General features: G+C 45.2%; 1 protein-coding gene across 2 annotated transcripts in view; it reads left to right on the forward strand.

Annotated features, from left to right (window-relative positions):
* The window catches only part of KCNQ2 (potassium voltage-gated channel subfamily Q member 2), a gene marked incomplete at both ends in the record, with an annotated part of 113406 nt that overhangs the window by 54373 nt on the left and 39664 nt on the right, over positions 1-19369 (forward strand). For both annotated transcript variants that reach the window (XM_083360836.1, XM_083360837.1), the window contains one exon: positions 13481-13510. In XM_083360836.1, coding sequence (XP_083216962.1) covers positions 13481-13510 — 30 coding nt within the window. The remainder of the gene's footprint in view (positions 1-13480; positions 13511-19369) is intronic.

Below are 19369 nucleotides of genomic sequence, written 5' to 3' on the forward strand. Positions count from 1 at the left end.
CCTTAGGGATTCAATGTAACTAAATGTAATAGTTCCCTCTGCTCTGCTATGCTATTGAACACGCTACCCAATAAAAGCAATTGACGGGCTCCGTGAAACTTCTTCTCTCCACTTTCCAGCTCCTGTGGGAATGACCTTGGTTCCCACGGGACCGCTCCGTGTTTAGTCTAGTAATGCTGTTGTTTTCCTTCTCCCTCTCCCCCAAAACCTGTGGCAACTTAGATAAGATAATCTTTATTGTCATTTTATACTGTGGGCACAACAACACACATCAAAAATGAAATTTAGTTACCCCCTCTCAAAGTGAAACACATACATGACACACATCTAAAACATACTATATACAACCTATGTATAGACCCACACACCTACATATAAAAAGGTAAAGGTTCCCCCGCACATGTGTGCTAGTCGTTTCCGACTCTAGGGGCCGGTGCTCATCTCCGTTTCAAAGCCGAAGAGCCAGCGCTTGTCCAAGGACGTCTCCATGGTCATGTGGCCGGCATGACTAGATGCCAAAGGCGCACGGAACGCTGTTACCCTCCCACCGTAGTGGTCCCTATTTTTCTACTTGCATTTTTACGTGCTTTCGAACTGCTAGGTTGGCAGAAGCTGGGACGAGTAACAGGCGCTCACTCTGTTACGCGGCACTCGGGATTCGACCCGCCAGACTGCCGACCTTCTGATCGACAAGCTCAGCGTCCTAACCCACTGAGCCACCGCGTCCCCCCTACATATACATAACAATAAAATATTAAATACTTGAATATATAACAGATATATAATATATAACGGAAGGAGAAAGCCTGAGAGTTCACAAGGTTAATGCTGTATGTAATGAAACTATGGCTGAATCTGGATGTTCTGCTACGGATACCACGAAGCCCCCTCCTCCCAGAAGGGAACAAGGAAAACAGGTCGTGAAGAAGATGAGTAGTGTCCCAGATAATCTTATGGACCCTGCTCAAGCAATGCTTATGTGCCACGTCCTGGATGGAAGGGAGGGAACTGCCAATGATCTTTTTGGCCATCCTCACCACTCTCTGCACCGCCTTCCTGTCTGAAATGAGAAAGATGGCTTCACCCAGGTTCATTTCAGAAGTTGACAGTAAGTTCTAGTCCTGCCTTAGTCATGAAAGCCACTGGTGAGTTTGGGCCAATCATGAAGAGAAGGTAAGTTCTAGTCCTTGACAAGGCTTCAAGCTCACTTGGTCTTCAGCTGACCTCAATGAACCTTTATTGTCAAAGTACAACCATGTATACATTGAGAGTTTCGTTTCTCCATCTATGCACTTGAAAGTAACACCTCCCACCTCCCCGTAATCTAAAGGCAAGTTGAAACACAGAGGCACGTAGCTGCCAAAGTTTCATTCTTGACAGGTATAGGGTTTCGTCCTTGAGCAGGGGGTTGGACTACAGGACCTCCAAGGTCCCTTCCAACTCTTTTATTTTGGTTTTGAGTTACAACAGCTAACAAGGAGGACATCAGATTGAAGAAACTGGTCTAGGTGGTGGAGGCGTACACCAGAGCTTTACAGTCAGATGTGCGTGCATTTAGGGTTTATGGCTGCTGTCCCAGTCACACACAGCTGATTCTGTGTGGCTTACAACAATAAAAATCTGGAGCATGAAAACCATAAGGCACCACCCTTAACTCCTTCCTCAAGCCCCCCCACCCCCACCCCCCCATGGCAGCAGCAAACCAAGCAAATCAACCACTTGATCTGCTCCATTCTCCATTCGTGGTCCTCAAGCTCACTGACAAAACCATGACTTCAGGACCTTCAGGAAAAGCCACAAGGTGCTAAAAGCAGGTCATCCTCCACTTACAACCACTCATATAGTGACCATTCGGAGTTACAAGAGCACTGAAAATAGTGACTTATGACCGTTTTTCACACTTAAGACTCTTGCAGCATCCCCCATGGTCACGTGATCAAAATTCAGACTCTTGGCAACTGTCATGTACTTATGACGGTTGCAGTGTCCAGGGGTCACGTGATCCCCTTTTACGACCTTCTGACAGGCAAAGTCAGTGGGGAAGTCAGATTCACTTAACAACCTTGTTAACCAACTTAACAACTACAGCGATTCACTTCTCAACTAGGGCAAGGAAAGTCATAAACTGGGGCAACAACTGTCTCACTTAGCAAGAGAAATTTTGGGCTCAATTGTGGTCCTAAGTCGAGGACTAAGCTTACCTCCTTCCTCTGTTCAATCAGCTTTATTTTTCATCTTCCAAATTGGGGCTGCGGCAGTATTTCTATACACACATTGCCTTTATTTTGTGTTTTAGCTGTTTGTTGTCTTTTGTGTTTTGAGTTGTAGATTAGGCTACGTAGGAACTTTTATTGTAAAGCTAAACGCCACACATTCTTATAAAAACCTTAAACAATAATTTACATGCATGCAAATAATGCAGTTTTATACCTTGAACAATAACCTTGATTTTTTTTTTTCACGAGGGCTTTATCAGATAGGACTTAAAACTCAGAATTGCAATTGAAATGAGCGAGCAAAAGAATTTTCTTTTTTTTTTAAAATTAGAGCAAATAGCAATTAGCTGGTGAAATGAATCTGGATATTTTTGGCTAATAAGAATACCATTGGAGAGGGGCTGAGGAAACGGCTATTGGAATGTGCTGGTTTCCTAAATTATAACACAGCCATTGCGTGTTTTTTTTTGTTGTTGTTAATAAGAGATGGTCATCCAGGGAATGCAGAGACAAATTATGGGAAACTCCCAACCATAGACCCATCTGGAGATTTTCCAAAATCCTTCTTGTTGAGAAACAGGCTGTGTAATTTGTCGGCAAATGACTCAGTATGGAATCTCGAGCTTAGAAAATTTGGGATATTTTCAGGGATGCTGAGTAAAGAGGATCGGTCTGGTTTCCAGATCGTTGGTTTCCTTAATGTAGAGACATTCTTGGAATAGCAATCTGTAAGCTTGACTGCTTCAATCTGAAAATAGCCTGAGGTGCCTTTAAGAAAATTAAACGAACAAACAAGGTCTTGGTGGGGTTTTATAAGGCCAGGCAGATATAATGTCTTGTGGTTTTCTCTGTCCATTCTCATTAAAAAAAAAAAGGCTTTAGACCCGTGGTGGTGAACCTATGGCACACATGCCACAGGTGGCATGCAGAGCCCTCTCTGTGGGCATGCGCACCGTCACCCCAGTCCTAGGCCTTCAGCTGGCTTTTATAAAACTTTCTCGTTTTAGGCCCGCGCTGCTGTGTGCAAAAAAAAAAAAAGGTTCAATCAATCAATCAGTTTCAACTTCTCATAGGAAAAAAAAAAGATCTCGCAAAGTTGGAACTGATTGATTGAACTTTTTACTCCCACCCAGTCTGCCGTTACCACCGCAGCCACGCCCACCCAATGGGCCACGCCCACCCGGCACCTGAAGATACATAAGTGGGTTTTGGGTTGCAGTTTGGGCATTCGGTGTCTAAAAGGTTCGCCATCACTGCTTTAGAGGGTGTAAGAGTGAGCAGCATGAAAACACAGGTAGTCCTCAACTTATGACCACAGCTGAGCCCAAAATTTCTGTTGCGAAGCAAGACATTATCAAGTGCGTTTTGTCCCATTTTTACGACCTTTCTCAGTGCAGTTGTTAAGTGGATCACTGCAGTTGTTAATTTAGCAACCCGGTTGTTAAGTGAACCTGGCTTCCCCATTAATGTGAAAAGGTCACAAAAGGGGATCGCGTGACCCCGGGACACTGCAACCGTCATAAATATGAGTCAGTCGCCACAAGCATCTGAATTTTGATCCCGTGACCACGGGGAGGATGCAACGGTCGTAAGTGTGGTCATAAGTCACTTTTTCCAGTGCCGTTGTAACTCCGAACAGTCACTGAATGAATTGCCATAAGTCGAGGACTATTGTATTATGAATGTGCGCACAGAATAGAGTTGGCATTGCTATGCCTTTGATGGAGGTTTTTGCAGGATTCTGTGATGCCTCCATTGGAGCCTGAATCTGCACAGGAAAATGAGGAGGGTGAGAGAGAGGTGTCTGTGGCTTCAGAGGAATGTGGGGAAGAGCAGGCCGAGGCAGGCCAGGGCCCTTCAGGATTGGGACAGGCTGAACAGGGGAGACAGAGTTCAGGTGATGAGCAAGATCCACCCCCACCTGATCCTAGAGCACGGAGAGTGGAGAGAAGGAGGGAACAACACAGGCAGGCCCGACTACTCAGGTGGAGAGCGCCCCGCCCCTCTCCACAAGGTATACCTGGGGATTGAGACTTAAGGAGATGCTGTGGGGAGAGGCATTTGTTGGGAACAAACGCTGATTCCTTGGGAGTTTTGTGTCTTGTTGCTGATCTCTTGATCTGTGATTTCTGCTCGGAAACCTAGAAACTCCGACCATTGGACTGACTGACAACGTTGCTTGGATGTTCAAAGACCTCGGACTGTATTTTGGCTTCTCTTCTGAAACTGCTCAGGCAAGCTTGTATTCACACAGACGCCTTAGGTTTCTGGTGTATGTGTCATTCCTTGCTATCTCCGTGGCCTTGAGTAAATTCCTCTTCTAATCAGACTGTACGTGGAACTACTTGCAGCCAGAGACGGCTGAAGGTGTGTGTGTGTGTCTTCCTTGGTTTGGAGGCTTGCCAGAAACGTGGGAGCATTTGGAGTAAATTTGGAGCAGTTAAAGGGCGGTTTGAATTGCCAGCTGACTCTGTGTTGCCTCTGTGCTGTGCCCTGGCTCATCACAGATTCTGTTTTATATGTGCAGCTCTTTCTGCTGGTGGGGGGGGGGATAAAATCTCCAAGGTATCAATAGAAGAGGATATTTGTGGCTCATGGTTGGGGTTTCTTGGTCTGTGTTCTGTAAGGATAGACAACAGGTCCTTGGGGGCGGGGTCATGAAGCCATTGCATGTCATTTGCATGAAGATGCCATGATCCATGCAACCTCATTCTGACATCATTGTGGCTTTTATCAGGTGTGCTTAGTGTCTTTTGAAGGAGGAATGTCTCAGGGGTAATTAGCTTCTTTCCTTGCACAACTTTGTTTTGCAGTTTTTGAAAAGGTAAAGGTAAAGGTTCCCCCGCACATGCGTGCTAGTCGTTTCCGACTCTAGGGGCTGGTGCTCATCTCCGTTTCAAAGCCAAAGAGCCAGCGCTTGTCCGAGGACGTCTCCGTGGTCATGTGGCCGGCATGACTAGACGCCAAAGGCGCACGGAACGCCGTTACCTTCCCACCGTAGTGGTCCCTATTTTTCTCCTTGCGTTTTTTACGTGCTTTCGAACTGCTAGGTTGGCAGAAGCTGGGACGAGTAACAGACGCTCACTCTGTTACATGGCACTTGGGATTCGACCCACCAAACTGCCGACCTTCTGATCGAGAAGCTCATTGTCCTATCCCACTGAGCCACGGCGTTTTTAGCGTATAGCAAATTGCTTTTTACATATGAATGAATAATTCATTTATGAATTTATTAGATTTTTTTTTAATCCTGCCTTTTTAACTTTGTAAGTAACTCAAGGTAACAAGCATATCTAATACTCCTCCTCCCTCCTCCTGCTTTTCCCCACAACAACAACAACAACCCTGTGAGGTAGGTTGGGCTGAGAAAGAATGACTGGCCCACAGTCACCCAACCGGGTTTTATTCCTAAGGCCGGGCTAGAATTCACACTCTCCTAGTGATTGTCCCAAAGTCATCCACTTGGCATTCATGCCTAAAGCAGAACTAGAACTCACCATCCCCTGATGATTGGCCCAAAGTCACCCAATTGGTTTCATGCCTCGGGTAGGACTAGAATTCACAGTCTCCTGGTTTTTAGTTTGGTTCCTTAAGCACTAGACCAGGGGTAGGCAGGCAACCTTGGCTCTTTTATGACTCGTGGACTTCAATTCCCAGAATTCCTGAGCCAGCCATGCTGAGGGGAAAGGGAGAGGTTTCCAAGCTGAGCCATGCTGGCTCAGGAATTCTGGGAGTTGAAGTCCACGAGTCATAAAAGAGCCAAGGTTGCCTACCACTGCACTATACCAAACTAGCTGTCTTTGCACCTAAGCAGCACGGTATCCTTTTCAGTAAGAGCAAATGTAATCTTGTCTCCTTGTTTAAAAACAAAAACAAAATCAGATCAGGAATCCTGGATAAGGCCCACATCATCCCTATCCTTCTGGATGAGTGTGTACCAAGATGATGCACTTCAGTGGAGGCCAGTCAGACGTGAAAGATTTCAGCACAGGGAACCCTGGTTCACGGAGAGTTTATCAGATAATCACAGACCGCTGCGTTTCTCCTGGCTTATTTCATTCTTTTTTGCTTGCTTCGGCAGCCCGGATATGCCAAGATATGTATTTGGAAGCGTTGATATAATCACTTTGCTCACGATTAGCAAGAAACCAGCCCTAGATCTATTTTTATAGAGCTTCTCAGGCACCTAAGCTAAGCCGAGCTCTGAATAATTGATTGGGGTGGTGAATTTTTAATCTCCTTCAGAAGTCCCCAGTAAGAGTTGTTGTGATCAAATTCACTTCTGGGCCAAAAAGGCTGCATTTCTGCTGGGGCTCTGCTGATGTCCCTTGCTTTTCTGGTTGCAGTGGTAGAGAAGACTTTGAATAGCGAGATGGGCAACTTATCAATTTAATAAACAAACAAACAAACAAATAAAAAAAATAAATAAATACATAAATTGGACAGGTGAATCCTTGCCAACTGGTAGATGTGACTGGATGGACATGGTTTGTATCAATGTTTAAAAGCTCTGAGCTATGCTTTGAGAGTGTTTCCAAATTATAATTTCAGGAGCTGTTCTGGGCAATGTTTGAATGGGAGACCACTAGGCGATATGTATTTGGCAGTCACAGAATGTATGATTTTTTTTTGTCATTAAGTCGATCCCCAACTCAGCGCAAGATTCCCACAAACCACCCTTGACTCCTACAGTTTTAGATGGATCATCCCACTGAATGGCTATTCTGAACAGCAGGATATTCCTACTAATATTCATCAGGACTCTCTTTCCTTAAAAAAACAACCACAAAACTTGAAAGGGCATAATATTCCAAGCAAGAACGTGGTATGAGGATAACAGAATAACAGAATAACAGAATTGGAAGGGACGTCGGAGGTCTTCTAGTCCAAACCAACCCCCCTGCGCCCCACTCAAGCAGGAAACCCTGTACCATTTCAAGACAAGTGGTTGTCCAATCTCTTCTTAAAAACCTCCAATATTGGAGCAATCACAACTTCTGGAGAGCATTCACACAATGCCACTCTACATCAGTGCAATGTGCTCTAGAATAGAATAAAATACAGGGAGTCCTTGACTTACAACCATTCATTTAGTGACCATTCAAAGTTACAACAGCTCTGAAAAAAGAGACTTACGAGCGTTTAACGCCCATTGCAACGCCCATCTCCTTGCTCACATAATCAAAATTCAGACGCTTGGCAACCAATCCATATTTACGACGGTTGCATATTTATGATAGCGGTCACGTGATCTCCTTTTGGGACCTTCGGACAAGTCAAGTCAATGGGGAAGCCAGATTCATTTAACAAAACCGGGTGATTGACTTAACAACTGCAGCGATTCCTTTAACGACTCTGGCCAGGAAAGTGATACAATGGAGCAAAACTCACTTGAACAGCTGTCTTGCTTTGCAGCAGAAATTTTGGGCTCAGTCCTGGTCATTAAGCGGAGGACTACCTGTATGAATTTTCTTAAGAAAGAAATTTCAAGGTGTCTCCAGGACTTGGGTTCTGCTCAAGGAAGACTTTATCGTAAATGTGTTGTGTGTGAACACAGTTGTGCAGACTTTCCTTCTTTGGGGGTGGGGGGGGTGGGGTAAGGAAAAAGCAGTGTGTGAAAGAAGCCATGAAGCCACCAGGTGGTCAGAAATGGAGGACAATATCACCTGGATTTCCTTCCCAGGTATGAAAGAGGTCACGACGATGCTTCAGCAGACGTTGTCTCTGGAAACACCCCCGTTGTGGCATTCCATCATTATTTCCCACTCGCCAGATTTTATGGGCTTCATTTTCCTCCTAATAATTAGGCTTAATAAAGCTTAACGTGAGATGGGAGAAGATTAATTAATGCTTGTCAGCCCCTGGAGAGCTTTTTCATCACAGGCGGCGTTTTCAACCTTACGAAGCAATCCACTTAGGATGTACGTTAAGCAATTTTTGCAGCTTTCTATTAATAAGTCACCACGGAGTCAGTTAAGGAGCTGCACGATTAAGGTAAATAAAATCTCCATAATACACGCACTGTGTCTGTGCTCTAATCAAGGAAACGGGGAATCTTTTAAAGTTTAAAGTTTCTAGCCCTGGTATTAATGCAGCAGGGGACTAGAAGCTAGTTAATCCTTGGACAAGGGACTTCCTGATTTAAAGAAAAAAACAGATTGGGTAGGTTCGGAATTAGAATTTTGAGTTGGAGCATTGAGTCCAACTCTGCTTAGTGCAGTAATGTTAATGCTCTAGTGATTAAAGCCAGGAGACAGTGAGTTCTAGTCCCACCTTAGGCATGAAAGCCAGAAGGGTAGGCAACCTCGAGTCAATCACCAGAAGACAGTGAGTTCTTGTTCTGCCTTAGGCATGAAAGCCACTGGGTGACTTTGGACCAATTACCAGGAGACTGTGTGTTCTAGTCCCACCTTAGGCATGAACGTTGCCTGGGTGACTTTAGGCAATCACAAGAACACTGTGAGTTCTAGTTCCACCTTAGGCATGAAAGCTAACTGGATGACTTTAGGCCGATCACCAGGAGAAGGTGAGTTCTAGTTCCACCTTAGGAATGAAAGCCAACTGGGTGACTTTAGGCAGGTCACTAGGAGACGGTGAGTTCTAGTTCCACCTTAGGCATGAAAGCTAACTGGGTGACTTTAGGCCGATCACCAGGAGATGGTGAGTTCTAGTTGTGACTTAGGCATGAAAGCCCTCTGGATGACTTTGGATTGATTACCAGTAGACTGTGAGTTCTAGTCCCACCTTAGGCATTAAAAGCAGCTGGGTGACTTTGGGCCAATCACCAAGAGATGGTGAGTTTTAATCCTGCTTTAGGCATGAAAGCTGAGTGGGTGACCTTGGGCCAGCCGCCCCCTCTCTCAGTCCAACCCACCACACAGGGTGGCTGTACTGGGGGAAATAGAAGGAGGAAGGAGTATTATGCACATTCACTGCCTTCAATTGGTTATCATGTAATAAAGATTGGATAAAATCAACTGACTAAATAAAGAATAAGCTGTCTGTATGTCCTGGACTGTCAGCTCCATATTTTCTAACACTTCTTGGTCTGGCTCCTCTCCTCAGCTTGGCAAAAAGTGCACACATGCAGCGGTGAGGTGATATGGAACAATCGATTTACCATCTGCCAGTGGAAAAGTGCAAATGGCTCTTGTATCTGCAGGGCCTTACATTAATTGTCCTGTTCCTCTGTGAATTCATGGGCTCTTAGGATTGATGCTGAATCATTGCATAAGAGAGAACTAACAGAATAAAGCAGGGGTCTTCAAACTTGGCCCTTTTATGACTTGTGGACTTCAACTCCCAGAATTCCCCAGCCAGCATAGTCTTAAGGTTGGCATGTTTGGAGACCCCTGCTCTACTCCAGGTAGGCTAATAGAGAAATCATGAAGTCGTCTTCTTCTTCTTCTTCTTGTTAGCTGCGAAGTCGTGTCCGACCCATCCTGACGCCACGGACAACGTTCCTCCAGGCCTTCCTGTCATCTACCATCTTCTGGAGTCCATTTAGGATCACGCCTAATGCTTCAGTGACTCCATCCAGCCACCTCATTCTCTGTCGTCCCCTTCTTCTTTTGCCTTCAATCTTTCCCAGCATTAGGCTCTTCTCCAGTGAGCCCTTCCTCTCATTAGGTGGCCAAAGTATTTGAGTTTCAACTTGAGGATCTGGCCTTCTAAAGAGCAGTCAGGGTTGATCTCCTCTAGGACTGACCGGTTTGATCGCCTTGCACTCCAAGGGACTTGCAGGAGTCTTCTCCAGCACCGTAGTTCAAAGGCCTCAATTCTTTGGCGCTCAGCCATTCTTATGCTCCAACTTTTCACTGCCATACATTGCAACTGGGAAGACCATAGCCTTGACTATACGCACTTTTGTTGGCAGGGTGATGTCTCTGCTTTTTAGTGTGGTTTTTTTTTGCTTCCCTCCCCCCTAAACCTCTAATCTGGTTTATTTCTTGCTACCCTCTCATCGGCCTGGAGCTCAGCAGAAGATCTGTGGGCTCCATCTTCATCTACACGAGGGGTTAGAAGGGGAACTCATCAAATTTGCAGATGACACCCAGTTGGGGAAATTGGCTAATGCTTTGGAAGATAGGCTTAAGATCCAGAAGGATCTCGACAGACTTGAACACTGGACCCTGTTCAAGACAGTTACTCCATCTTGATATTTGGTTCATTGTCAGGATTGACTGAGTTCCACCTAAACCATATTGTACCATACCAGCTTTTTTTTCTGCAGAAATGATAGCTTGTCAGTGATTAGTGTTGATAAATTGGCCAGCTCTTGCAGATTAAACCATAATGTGACTTTTTTTTTTGGATTTGACTTTTATGTATGGAACAAACCCAGCCATGATGTGGGTCAGTGGCTTAGCTTGTTGTGATTAATCAGAAAAAAAACCCAGAATAAGAGAGTTGGAAGGGACCTTAGAGGTCTTCTAGTCTAACCTCCTGCTCCTAACCTCCTAAGGAAATTTCTCCTTAGTTCTAGGTTGCTTCTCCCCTTGATTAATTTCCATCCATTGCTTCTTGCCTTCAACATAGGTAAGAAATCTTTTGCTTAGGAGATGTGTGACTGCTATAATGACATGGCTGAATGATTGAATAATTGAAGGTTAATTAGCTCAGCTCATATTTTGATAGTCTGGTTATCAGAGGTTTCTAACATTGGAGATGAATGTAGGGATGTGCTGGCCATCCAGCAGTCATAGATGGATTCTGTGACTGATCTGAGGTGGGAGATATATCAAGACTCAGAGGCCAAAAGAGAGCCTAATGAATAAAACCACCACCACCATCACAACAGAGTTGGAAGGGACCTTGGAGGTCTTCTAGTCCAACCCCCCGCTCAAGCAGGAAACCCTATACCAGGGGTAGGCAACCTTGGCTCTTTTATGATTCATGGACTTCAACTCCCAGAACTCCCAGCTATGCTGGCTCAGGATTTCTGGGAGTTGAAGTCCATGAGTCATAAAAGAGCCAAGGTTGCCTACCCTACTATTTCAGACAAATGGTTGTCCAATCTTTTCTTAAAAACTTTCAGTGTTGGAGCATTCACAGCTTCTGGAGGCAAAGCTGTTCCACTGGTTAATTGTTCTCACTCTCAGGAAATTTCTCCTTAGTTCTAGGTTGCTTCTCTCTTTGATTAGTTTCCATCCATTGCTTCTTGTCCTGACTTCGGGCGCTTTGGAGAGTAGCTTGACTCCCTCTTCTTTGGGGCAGCCCCTGAGATACTGGGACACTCCTATCATGTCACACTGCTAGTCCTTCTCTTCATTAAACCAGACATACCCAATTCCAGCAACCGTTCTTCGTCTGTTTTAGCCTCCAGTCCCCTGATCATCTTTGTTGCTCTTCTCTGTACTCTTTCTAGAGTCTCGATGTCTTTTTTACATTTTTTACATTGTGGTGACCAAAACTAGGAAAGAGCAAGGAAAGTGAGAATGTATTTGTCATCGATATGTAGCTTGTGGGTGGAAAATGAGAACACGAAGTCTTTTGGGGGAAGGAAGAATGTAATGTAATGAGTGTAAATCTTGCACACTCTCTCGTATACCATAGTAACTAAGCCTTATCTATTTTACATGGCTTATTCCTCTAATAAAATAACTAGCTATGTTTAGCCCTGTTTCACTAGGAGCCTGACAGATAGGTATGAAAAGAGCAGGATGAAGATACTGCACTGAAAAAAGAAAAAAACATTTTTGCAGGAAAGCTGAACAGGACATTGAGGGCTAGGGCAGGGGCAGGCAACCTTGGCTCTTTTATGACTCGTGGACTTCAACTTCCAGAATTCCTAAGCTAGCCATGCTGGCTCAGGAATTCTGGGAGTTGAAGTCCACGAGTCATAAAAGAGCCAAGGTTGCCTACCCCTGGGCTAGGTATTCCCCAATAAATAGGTGTTTAAAAAACTTGAACTTTGTCCTCCATACAGCTAGTCCTTTGCTTACAACCATTTGTAAACTTTAGCGATTGTTTGAAGTTACAACAGCACTGAAAAAGGTGATTTACGATGGGTCCTCACACTTAAAACCGTTGCAGGATCCGCAGGGTCACATGATCCAAATTTAGACAGCTGGTAACCGGCATGTATTTATGACAATCGTGGCATTCCAGAGTCACGTGATCTCCATTTGTGACCCGCTCCCACTGCCTTTCGACTAGCAATCAATGGGGGAAATCTGGATTCACTTAACGACCACTTGTTTCACTTATTTGCTGAACAACCATGGCAAACAGTCCTGAAGTTGGGCACGACTCATTTAACAACTCTTTTCGGAAGAGCCGTGGGGGTGCAGTGGTCAGAGTGCGGTATTGCAGGCTGACTCTGCTCACTGTCAGCAGTTCAATCCTGCCAGGCTCAAGGCTGGCTCAGCCTTCCGTCCTTCCGAGGTTGGTAAAATGAGGACCCAGATTGTTGGAGGGCCATATGCTGACTCTGTAAACTGCTTAGAGAGGGCTGTAAAGCATTATGAAGCGGTATATAAGTCTTAAGTGCTATTGTTATTGTTTTGTTTAACGACAGAAATTCTGGTCCCAATCATGTTTGTAAGTTGAGGACTACCTATATAACAGAATAACAAAGTTGGAAGTGACCTTGGAGGTCATCTAGCCCAACCCCCTGCTCAGGCAGGAAACCCTGTACCATTTCAGACAAATGGGTGTCCAGTCTCTTCTTAAAGACTTCCAGTGTTGGAGCATTCACAACTTCTGGAGGCAGGTTGTTCTAACTGTCAGGAAATTAATTGTTAATTGTTCTAATGGTCAGGAAATTTCTCCTTAGTTCTAGGTTGCTTCTCTCCTTTATTAGTTTCCATCCGTTGCTTCTTGTCCTGCCTTCAGGTTCTTTGGAGAATAGCTTGACTCCCTCTTCTTTGGGGCAGCCCCTGAGATACTGGAAGGCTGCTATCATGTCACCCCTAGCATACCCAGTAATACATTCTAATACTGTTGAGTTTGTGTTCTTAATTATGACTCTGAAGTAGGGTATGGTTCAGTTTTTGGAGCCTCAAATTGCACTTGACATGGTTGATAAATTTATTAAAAATATTTATAACCTGTCTGTCAAAGTATAATCTCTCAGGCACGTTGATACTCACCAGCTGATTCATGTATGGAATTTGCCCAGTCAATGGGACCTAATTGCCTCTAATGCTAATTTTCCTTGTTCTTTTCTTCCCCCTCCTCCTATTTCATTTGAAAATATTGTTTATGTATTCCTTTTCCTTCCTCCCCATTTTTCCTCTCCTTTTTCTGAAAATACTTGAAAGCTCACAAACGCAAACCTATGGTGCCTCCAGGTATGCAGTGCATGTGAATGGGTGTTTGTATGTCATGTTGTGGCTCTCCTTTTGTTGTTGTTGTTGTTGTTGTCAGTTTGTTTGGGAATGAAACTCACTCAGCTTTTCTGTATTGCGTGTAAAACAAGAGCCCCTAAATGGCAAAGCTTCTCGACAAAATACAGTAAGGCAAAAATCACCTCGTGTGGATCATCAAACCAAGGATTGTGTATTCTTTTACATGCATATCAAATTGTGCTGGGCATTGTGACCACAGAACTATCTGAAGGGTATGGTTAAAAAAATCAAGATGGAAACTTCAGACACGCCATGGTGGAAGCCATCTTGACTTTTTTGACTTCATCCTGTGACCCACAGCTTAAGAAAAGATATTTTCAAGCTACTGTAGAAGACAGCAGGTGAGTACAGTGGTGGAATTCAGTTGGCTTAACCCAGCAAATATTTGAATTATCTTGAATTTACACAGCTATTTCTGGTCACTGGCTTTCCCTAAATTAGAAGAATACTTGATTTCTGTTATTAGCCTGGCCTGGCACGATGTAAACACAGATATTGGTCTATTAGCCATCAAATTACTTTCACTCTAGAGCAGGGTTATCCAAACCTGGCAATTTTAAGACTTGTGGACTTCAACTCCCAGAGTTCCCCAGCCAGCACGAGGAATTCTGGGAGTTGAAGTCTGCAAGTATTAAAGTTGCCAAGTTTGGAGACCTCTGCTCTAGGTAGCTTTGTTTCCTACAAACTTCTTCATTGTCTCCCATATTTGCTCAGTTTATGGCTTTTCTACCCCACTGCACACTTCCCTTTTTCTCCTGCCTCCATCCATAATCTTTAGCCTTATTTCCTTCCTCTGTGTAGTCACTGGGGTTATATCAACATGCTTAACTAGATGTTAATTGTACGGCTACCGTCCTAAGTTTAGTAGCAATAGAAGGGAATGTTTGTACCATGTTTTCCCGAAAATAAGACACCCCCCCAGAAAATAAGCCCTAGCCTGATTTTTGGGTATGCGCCTAATATAAGCCTTACCCCCAAAATAAGTCCTAGTTAAGAGTCTGCCTACTCCGTCCCACTGTCTGGTTGCTCGCTGTTGCAATGGGGCAGGAAAGCACGTGTCGTACTGGTGCTACTGCCACAAGTTGAGGTGAGGCAGGTGGGGAGCTGCCCCATACACCCCCACACGCTTACTTCAGGGCCCCCACAGCCAGGCCACTCCCCCACCTGCCTCGCCTCAACTCGTGGCGGCAGCACCACTGCGGTCAACCAGATGGTGGGATGGAGTGGGCAGGTGGCCGCAAACTAAGACATTCCCCCGAAAATAAGACTGGGTCTTATTTTCCTTTCTAGCCCTGATGATGTTACCTAGTTGGGTAATAAAATGTCTGCAACCAAGCTCAGAGAACACGAAGGACCCCACCTGTGTTAACCTGTGTTATTTTTTCTGTGGCATGGCCTGAAGTGTGTGGAGTCAAGAGTTTGACTGGGTTGGCAGCTGAACTGTATTTAGAACACCTAGAAAAGTAGTTAATTAAGTAACTAGGCTAAATGTGTGTGGGAGCAAAGCCTTAGCTTATTAAACTATCTTGTGCTAGCTGGGTCAGCCTTGCAAGGTAGTCCAGACAAGAAGCTCGCCCAGAAGTATAAGCTCTACTATATTGTAAGGTTGCATTAAAAGAATTTTGCAACCCTGAAAGTATTTTTTCTCTTCCCCCCTCACCTTTACAGCCTAAGTAACTAGGGATGGTTCCTTCTGATATGTTTCCATGTCCCCATTGCCTCTGCAGACTCAGCTGCCTCTTATCCACTATTTCCCTAGCTGCTGCTTTCCCCCTGTCTCCCAAGGTCATTCCCATATGCCGTTATAGCTGTACTCTGGTGCCATCCAGTCCTCTCTCTCTCTCTCTCTCTCTCTCTCTCTCTCTCTCTCTCTCTCTCTCTCTCTCTCTCTCTCTCTCTCTCTCTCTCTCTCTCTCTCTCTCTCTCTCTCTCTCTCATCTATTTACTGGGCAGAAAACAATAATTCCCCATTCCATCTGAGGGATGGAATACAACGATTTCTTTGCAATTACTGTAACAGGTCAGGAAGTGCAGTATTGGTGAGTGGAGACCTTTTAACTGAAGGTAGGGCTCGTATGCTAGTAATTAATCTAGATTTCCCATATATATGCCATGAGGAACACTGTTACCTTCCCACTGAAGTGGTACCTATTGATCTACTCACATTTGCATGCTTTAGAATTGCTAGTTGGGCAGGAGCTGGTGCAAGGAACGCGAGCTCACCCCATCACACAGTGCTCAGGTCTCAAACCTGGGCTGTCAACTTTTCACCAGACAAGCTCAACATCTGTAACTGCTGAGCCATCCGCACCTACAGACACACACACACACACACACACACACACACACACAGAGAGAGAGACAGAGACAGAGAGAGAGAGAGAGAGAGAGAGAGAGAGAGAGAGAGAGAGAGAGAGAGAGAGAGAGAGAGAGAGAGTATATGCATCTCTCTATAGATAGATATAGGTATACTATTAAAACAGCCAGCAAACAATGTACAACTGTTATTCTAAACCAGACATGTCAAACACAAGGCCCAGGGGCCGGATCTGGCCCGTGAAGTGGTTTCATGTGGCCCGCGAAGCCATCCTAGAAACAGTGAGGGAACGGCCCCCACTGCCTTGGCCCTGGCCCAGAGACCCTCCTTCTGCCAGAGACCCTCAGATCTGTCCCACTCCTGCCCAGGCCCCCATAGGCACCCTTGATGTGAACGATGTAGAGCTGGCCACGCCCACCCAGTAGGCCATACGCACTCTGGCCACGCCCACCCAGTGGGCCACACCCACCTAGACCATACCCACCCGGCCCCCTGAGGGCAACCGCAATGCTGATGTGGACCTCAATGAAATTGAGTTTGACACCCCTGGTATACAGCCAAATGGAGCTAACCATCTTTTGAACACTCTCCCTGCCCCGCTACACGCTGTGTGTTCCTGAAATAGAAAACTCATCAAACTATACTTTCTTATCCATTGAGTTTGTATGAATGCTAAACTGGGCTAAAAATGGAGCTGAGATCTGGAAGATAAATCCAGGACTCTAGTGCAGTGTTTCTCAACTTCAGCAGCTTTAAGATGTGTGGTGGACTTCACTTTCCCAAATTGCCCAGCCAGCATGCTGATACAACAATAAACCAGAAGTTACAGCCTGGCCTCTAAAAACATTACGGTATCATCTCAATCGGGTCTATTGTATTTGAAGGCAGTAAGGAATGCCTCATGACTCATGACATGATATAATGCAAATCAGGCTTTTAGTATAATTTGTGTGATGATACCACAACATGGAAGATGTCATTCTGATGCCTGTGTGGCTTTGACCAGACACATATAAGTGTACTGTCCTTTTTAAGATATTGTCCCTGGATTGAATCAGTGCTTTTTCCAAATATGGAAAGTTTAAGATGCGTGGAGTTCAGCTCCCATGGCTGGGGAATCCTTAAAGTTCCTTGCACACAGCTGTCATTTGCATTCTTTTAGAGAGTCGTTGAGGCTACCTGGAGATTTAACTGTGTCCTCAGGATTATCTGAGTAGTGCAACTGTGTGTGGAGCCTTCTTGGCTGCAGGATGTTTTTTTGCCCTGGGTCCTTTCTCCCTTGAAGACGGGCGCAAGGCTGTTGGGGATGAGTCTGTGTTATCTGCATCTCAAATTGAAGCGCAAATGGATCTTGTAGCCTGCAATGTTTTCTGGACATCCGTTCATACTCCCACACCACCCAGTCAGAGCTGAAGAAGCTTCTTGGGTGAGAAGGAAAACGTCTCCAAAAAACGACGACAAGGAAATCCAGTTGCCTCCTGAAAAAGCACCTCTGGGACAACTGTGACCTGGATGACTGAGAATCTCCATAGACCCGATAGTAGTCAATGCTTTGCAAGAAGGCAAAAAGTCAAAAGCCATTATTCTACTTGACAAAAGAATAGTAATAAGGACAGGTTCACAGGTGGGAAGTAGGCCTTGTCTATAGACCGTAATCACCCCCCTGGTTCTGGTAGCTTCGGTTGCCCAGCTTTAGGTTCCTTTTTTGGGGGGGGCTGAGTGGCCTTGTTGGAAAAAGGCCAAAAACCTGTGGGGACCCGGCAGGATGGGTGGGGGGCTGGGAGTGGGTTGTAATGTATTGGGCTTTGTTTAAACTGAGTGTACCATGTGGTTTTGAATGCTGGAAGGTTTCTTAAGCAAGAAGCTGGCTAATGGCTCCCAGCTCCTCAGACAACCCGTCTCCGGAAATGCCATTGGCTGCCTCTAGGGCGGCAATAGGATGCTTTAAACCTATTGGCCGCCACCTAGAGGCCAGGGTATAAATTGCTGCATCGCAGCCCTGTTTTCCCAGTTCAGTTTCTGCACTTCGAATAAAACATGTTCCTGCCTGAACTCACTCGCCTCGTCTCTTATCTTCAAGAAAAGAACCCAGTACACAACAGGGGTGCTGTAGCATTCCTGTGGCAGGTCTTCAGGGTGAACAACTGCAGGGACACTTCAGCAGTTGTAACTTAAAAACTGGGTCATAAGTAGCCTTTAGGGTTGGAGTGGGAACTGTGTAACTTTGAATGTTCACTAAGTGAACAGTCGTAAGCCGAGGACTGTGTGAATTCATCTCCTTGCTTTTCACATTCAATTTTTACTGGTCACCTTGTCATCTCCTTTTGGTTGTACACAGATATAAATTTCTGTCAGATGCAAGGCAGGGCGGGCCCTTCTCAAACTCTGTCAGACCTGGGTTTGCAAAGACTCGCCCCCCCCGCACACACCCCCCCCCACAGCAAGCTTAAAGGTCATAGAGAGATGAATGTTCCTGCTGTTTTTGCTCATTCTCCCCATGGATAAAGATAGGTGCACATCTGCAAGACGTCATACAGATAATCGCTGTGTTCACGGGACACAAGGGAGGAAACATCCTGCAGAAAGCACAGTTCCACACAGACCTTTCAGCAGTTCCAAGAAGGCTCCACACCCATTTGCCCTACTCAGGAGACCCTAAGGACACAATGACTCTCTAAAACAGGCATGTCAAACTCGCGATGTCAGCTGACGTTGTGCGACGTATGGCGACTTTTCCCCCATTGCCGGCAATGGGGTGGACACGGTTTTGTCGTGATGCAGGCAGTTTAACATGCCTGCTCTAAAAGGATGCAAATGACCAGCTGTCTGCAAGCAGTATAAATCCTTCCATTCCCCACCATCCAGTCAGAGCCGGAGAAGCTTCTTGGATGAGAAGCGAAACGTCTTCAAAGAAAAACAAAGAAGTCCAGTTGCCTCCCGGAAAAAGCACCTTTCGGACAACCATGACCCAGATGACTGAGAATCTCCCTAGACAGATAGTCCTCAACCTACGACCACAATTGAGCTCAAAATTTTTGTTGCTAAGCAAGACAGTTTGAGTTTGACTACGTCATCAGCTTGCAACCGTTTGTTTAGAGACTGTTCAAAACGGCGCTGGAAAAGCTAATTGATGACCGTTTTTCGTACTTATGATCTTTGCAGCATCTCCACAGTCATGTGATCAAAATTCAGATGCTTGGCAACTGGCATGTAATTGTGACAGTTGCAATGTTCTGGGATCGTGTGATCCCCTTTTGCGAATTTCCAACAAGCAAAGTTAGCTGGAAGCCAGATTCACTGAACAACCGTGTTGCTAACTTAACAACTGCAGTGATTCACTTAACAAGTGTGGCAAGAAAGTTTGCAAAACTCATTTAACAACTGTCTTGCTTTGCAATGGAAATTTTGGGCTCAATTGTGGTCATAAGTCAAGGACTACCTGTAGAGACAGCTTTGGTCAGATGATCTAACATCTCTCTTTGACC

The sequence above is a fragment of the Vipera ursinii genome (genome assembly GCF_947247035.1).
Source record: "Vipera ursinii genome assembly, chromosome: 3".
Taxonomy (NCBI): Eukaryota; Metazoa; Chordata; class Lepidosauria; order Squamata; family Viperidae; genus Vipera; species Vipera ursinii.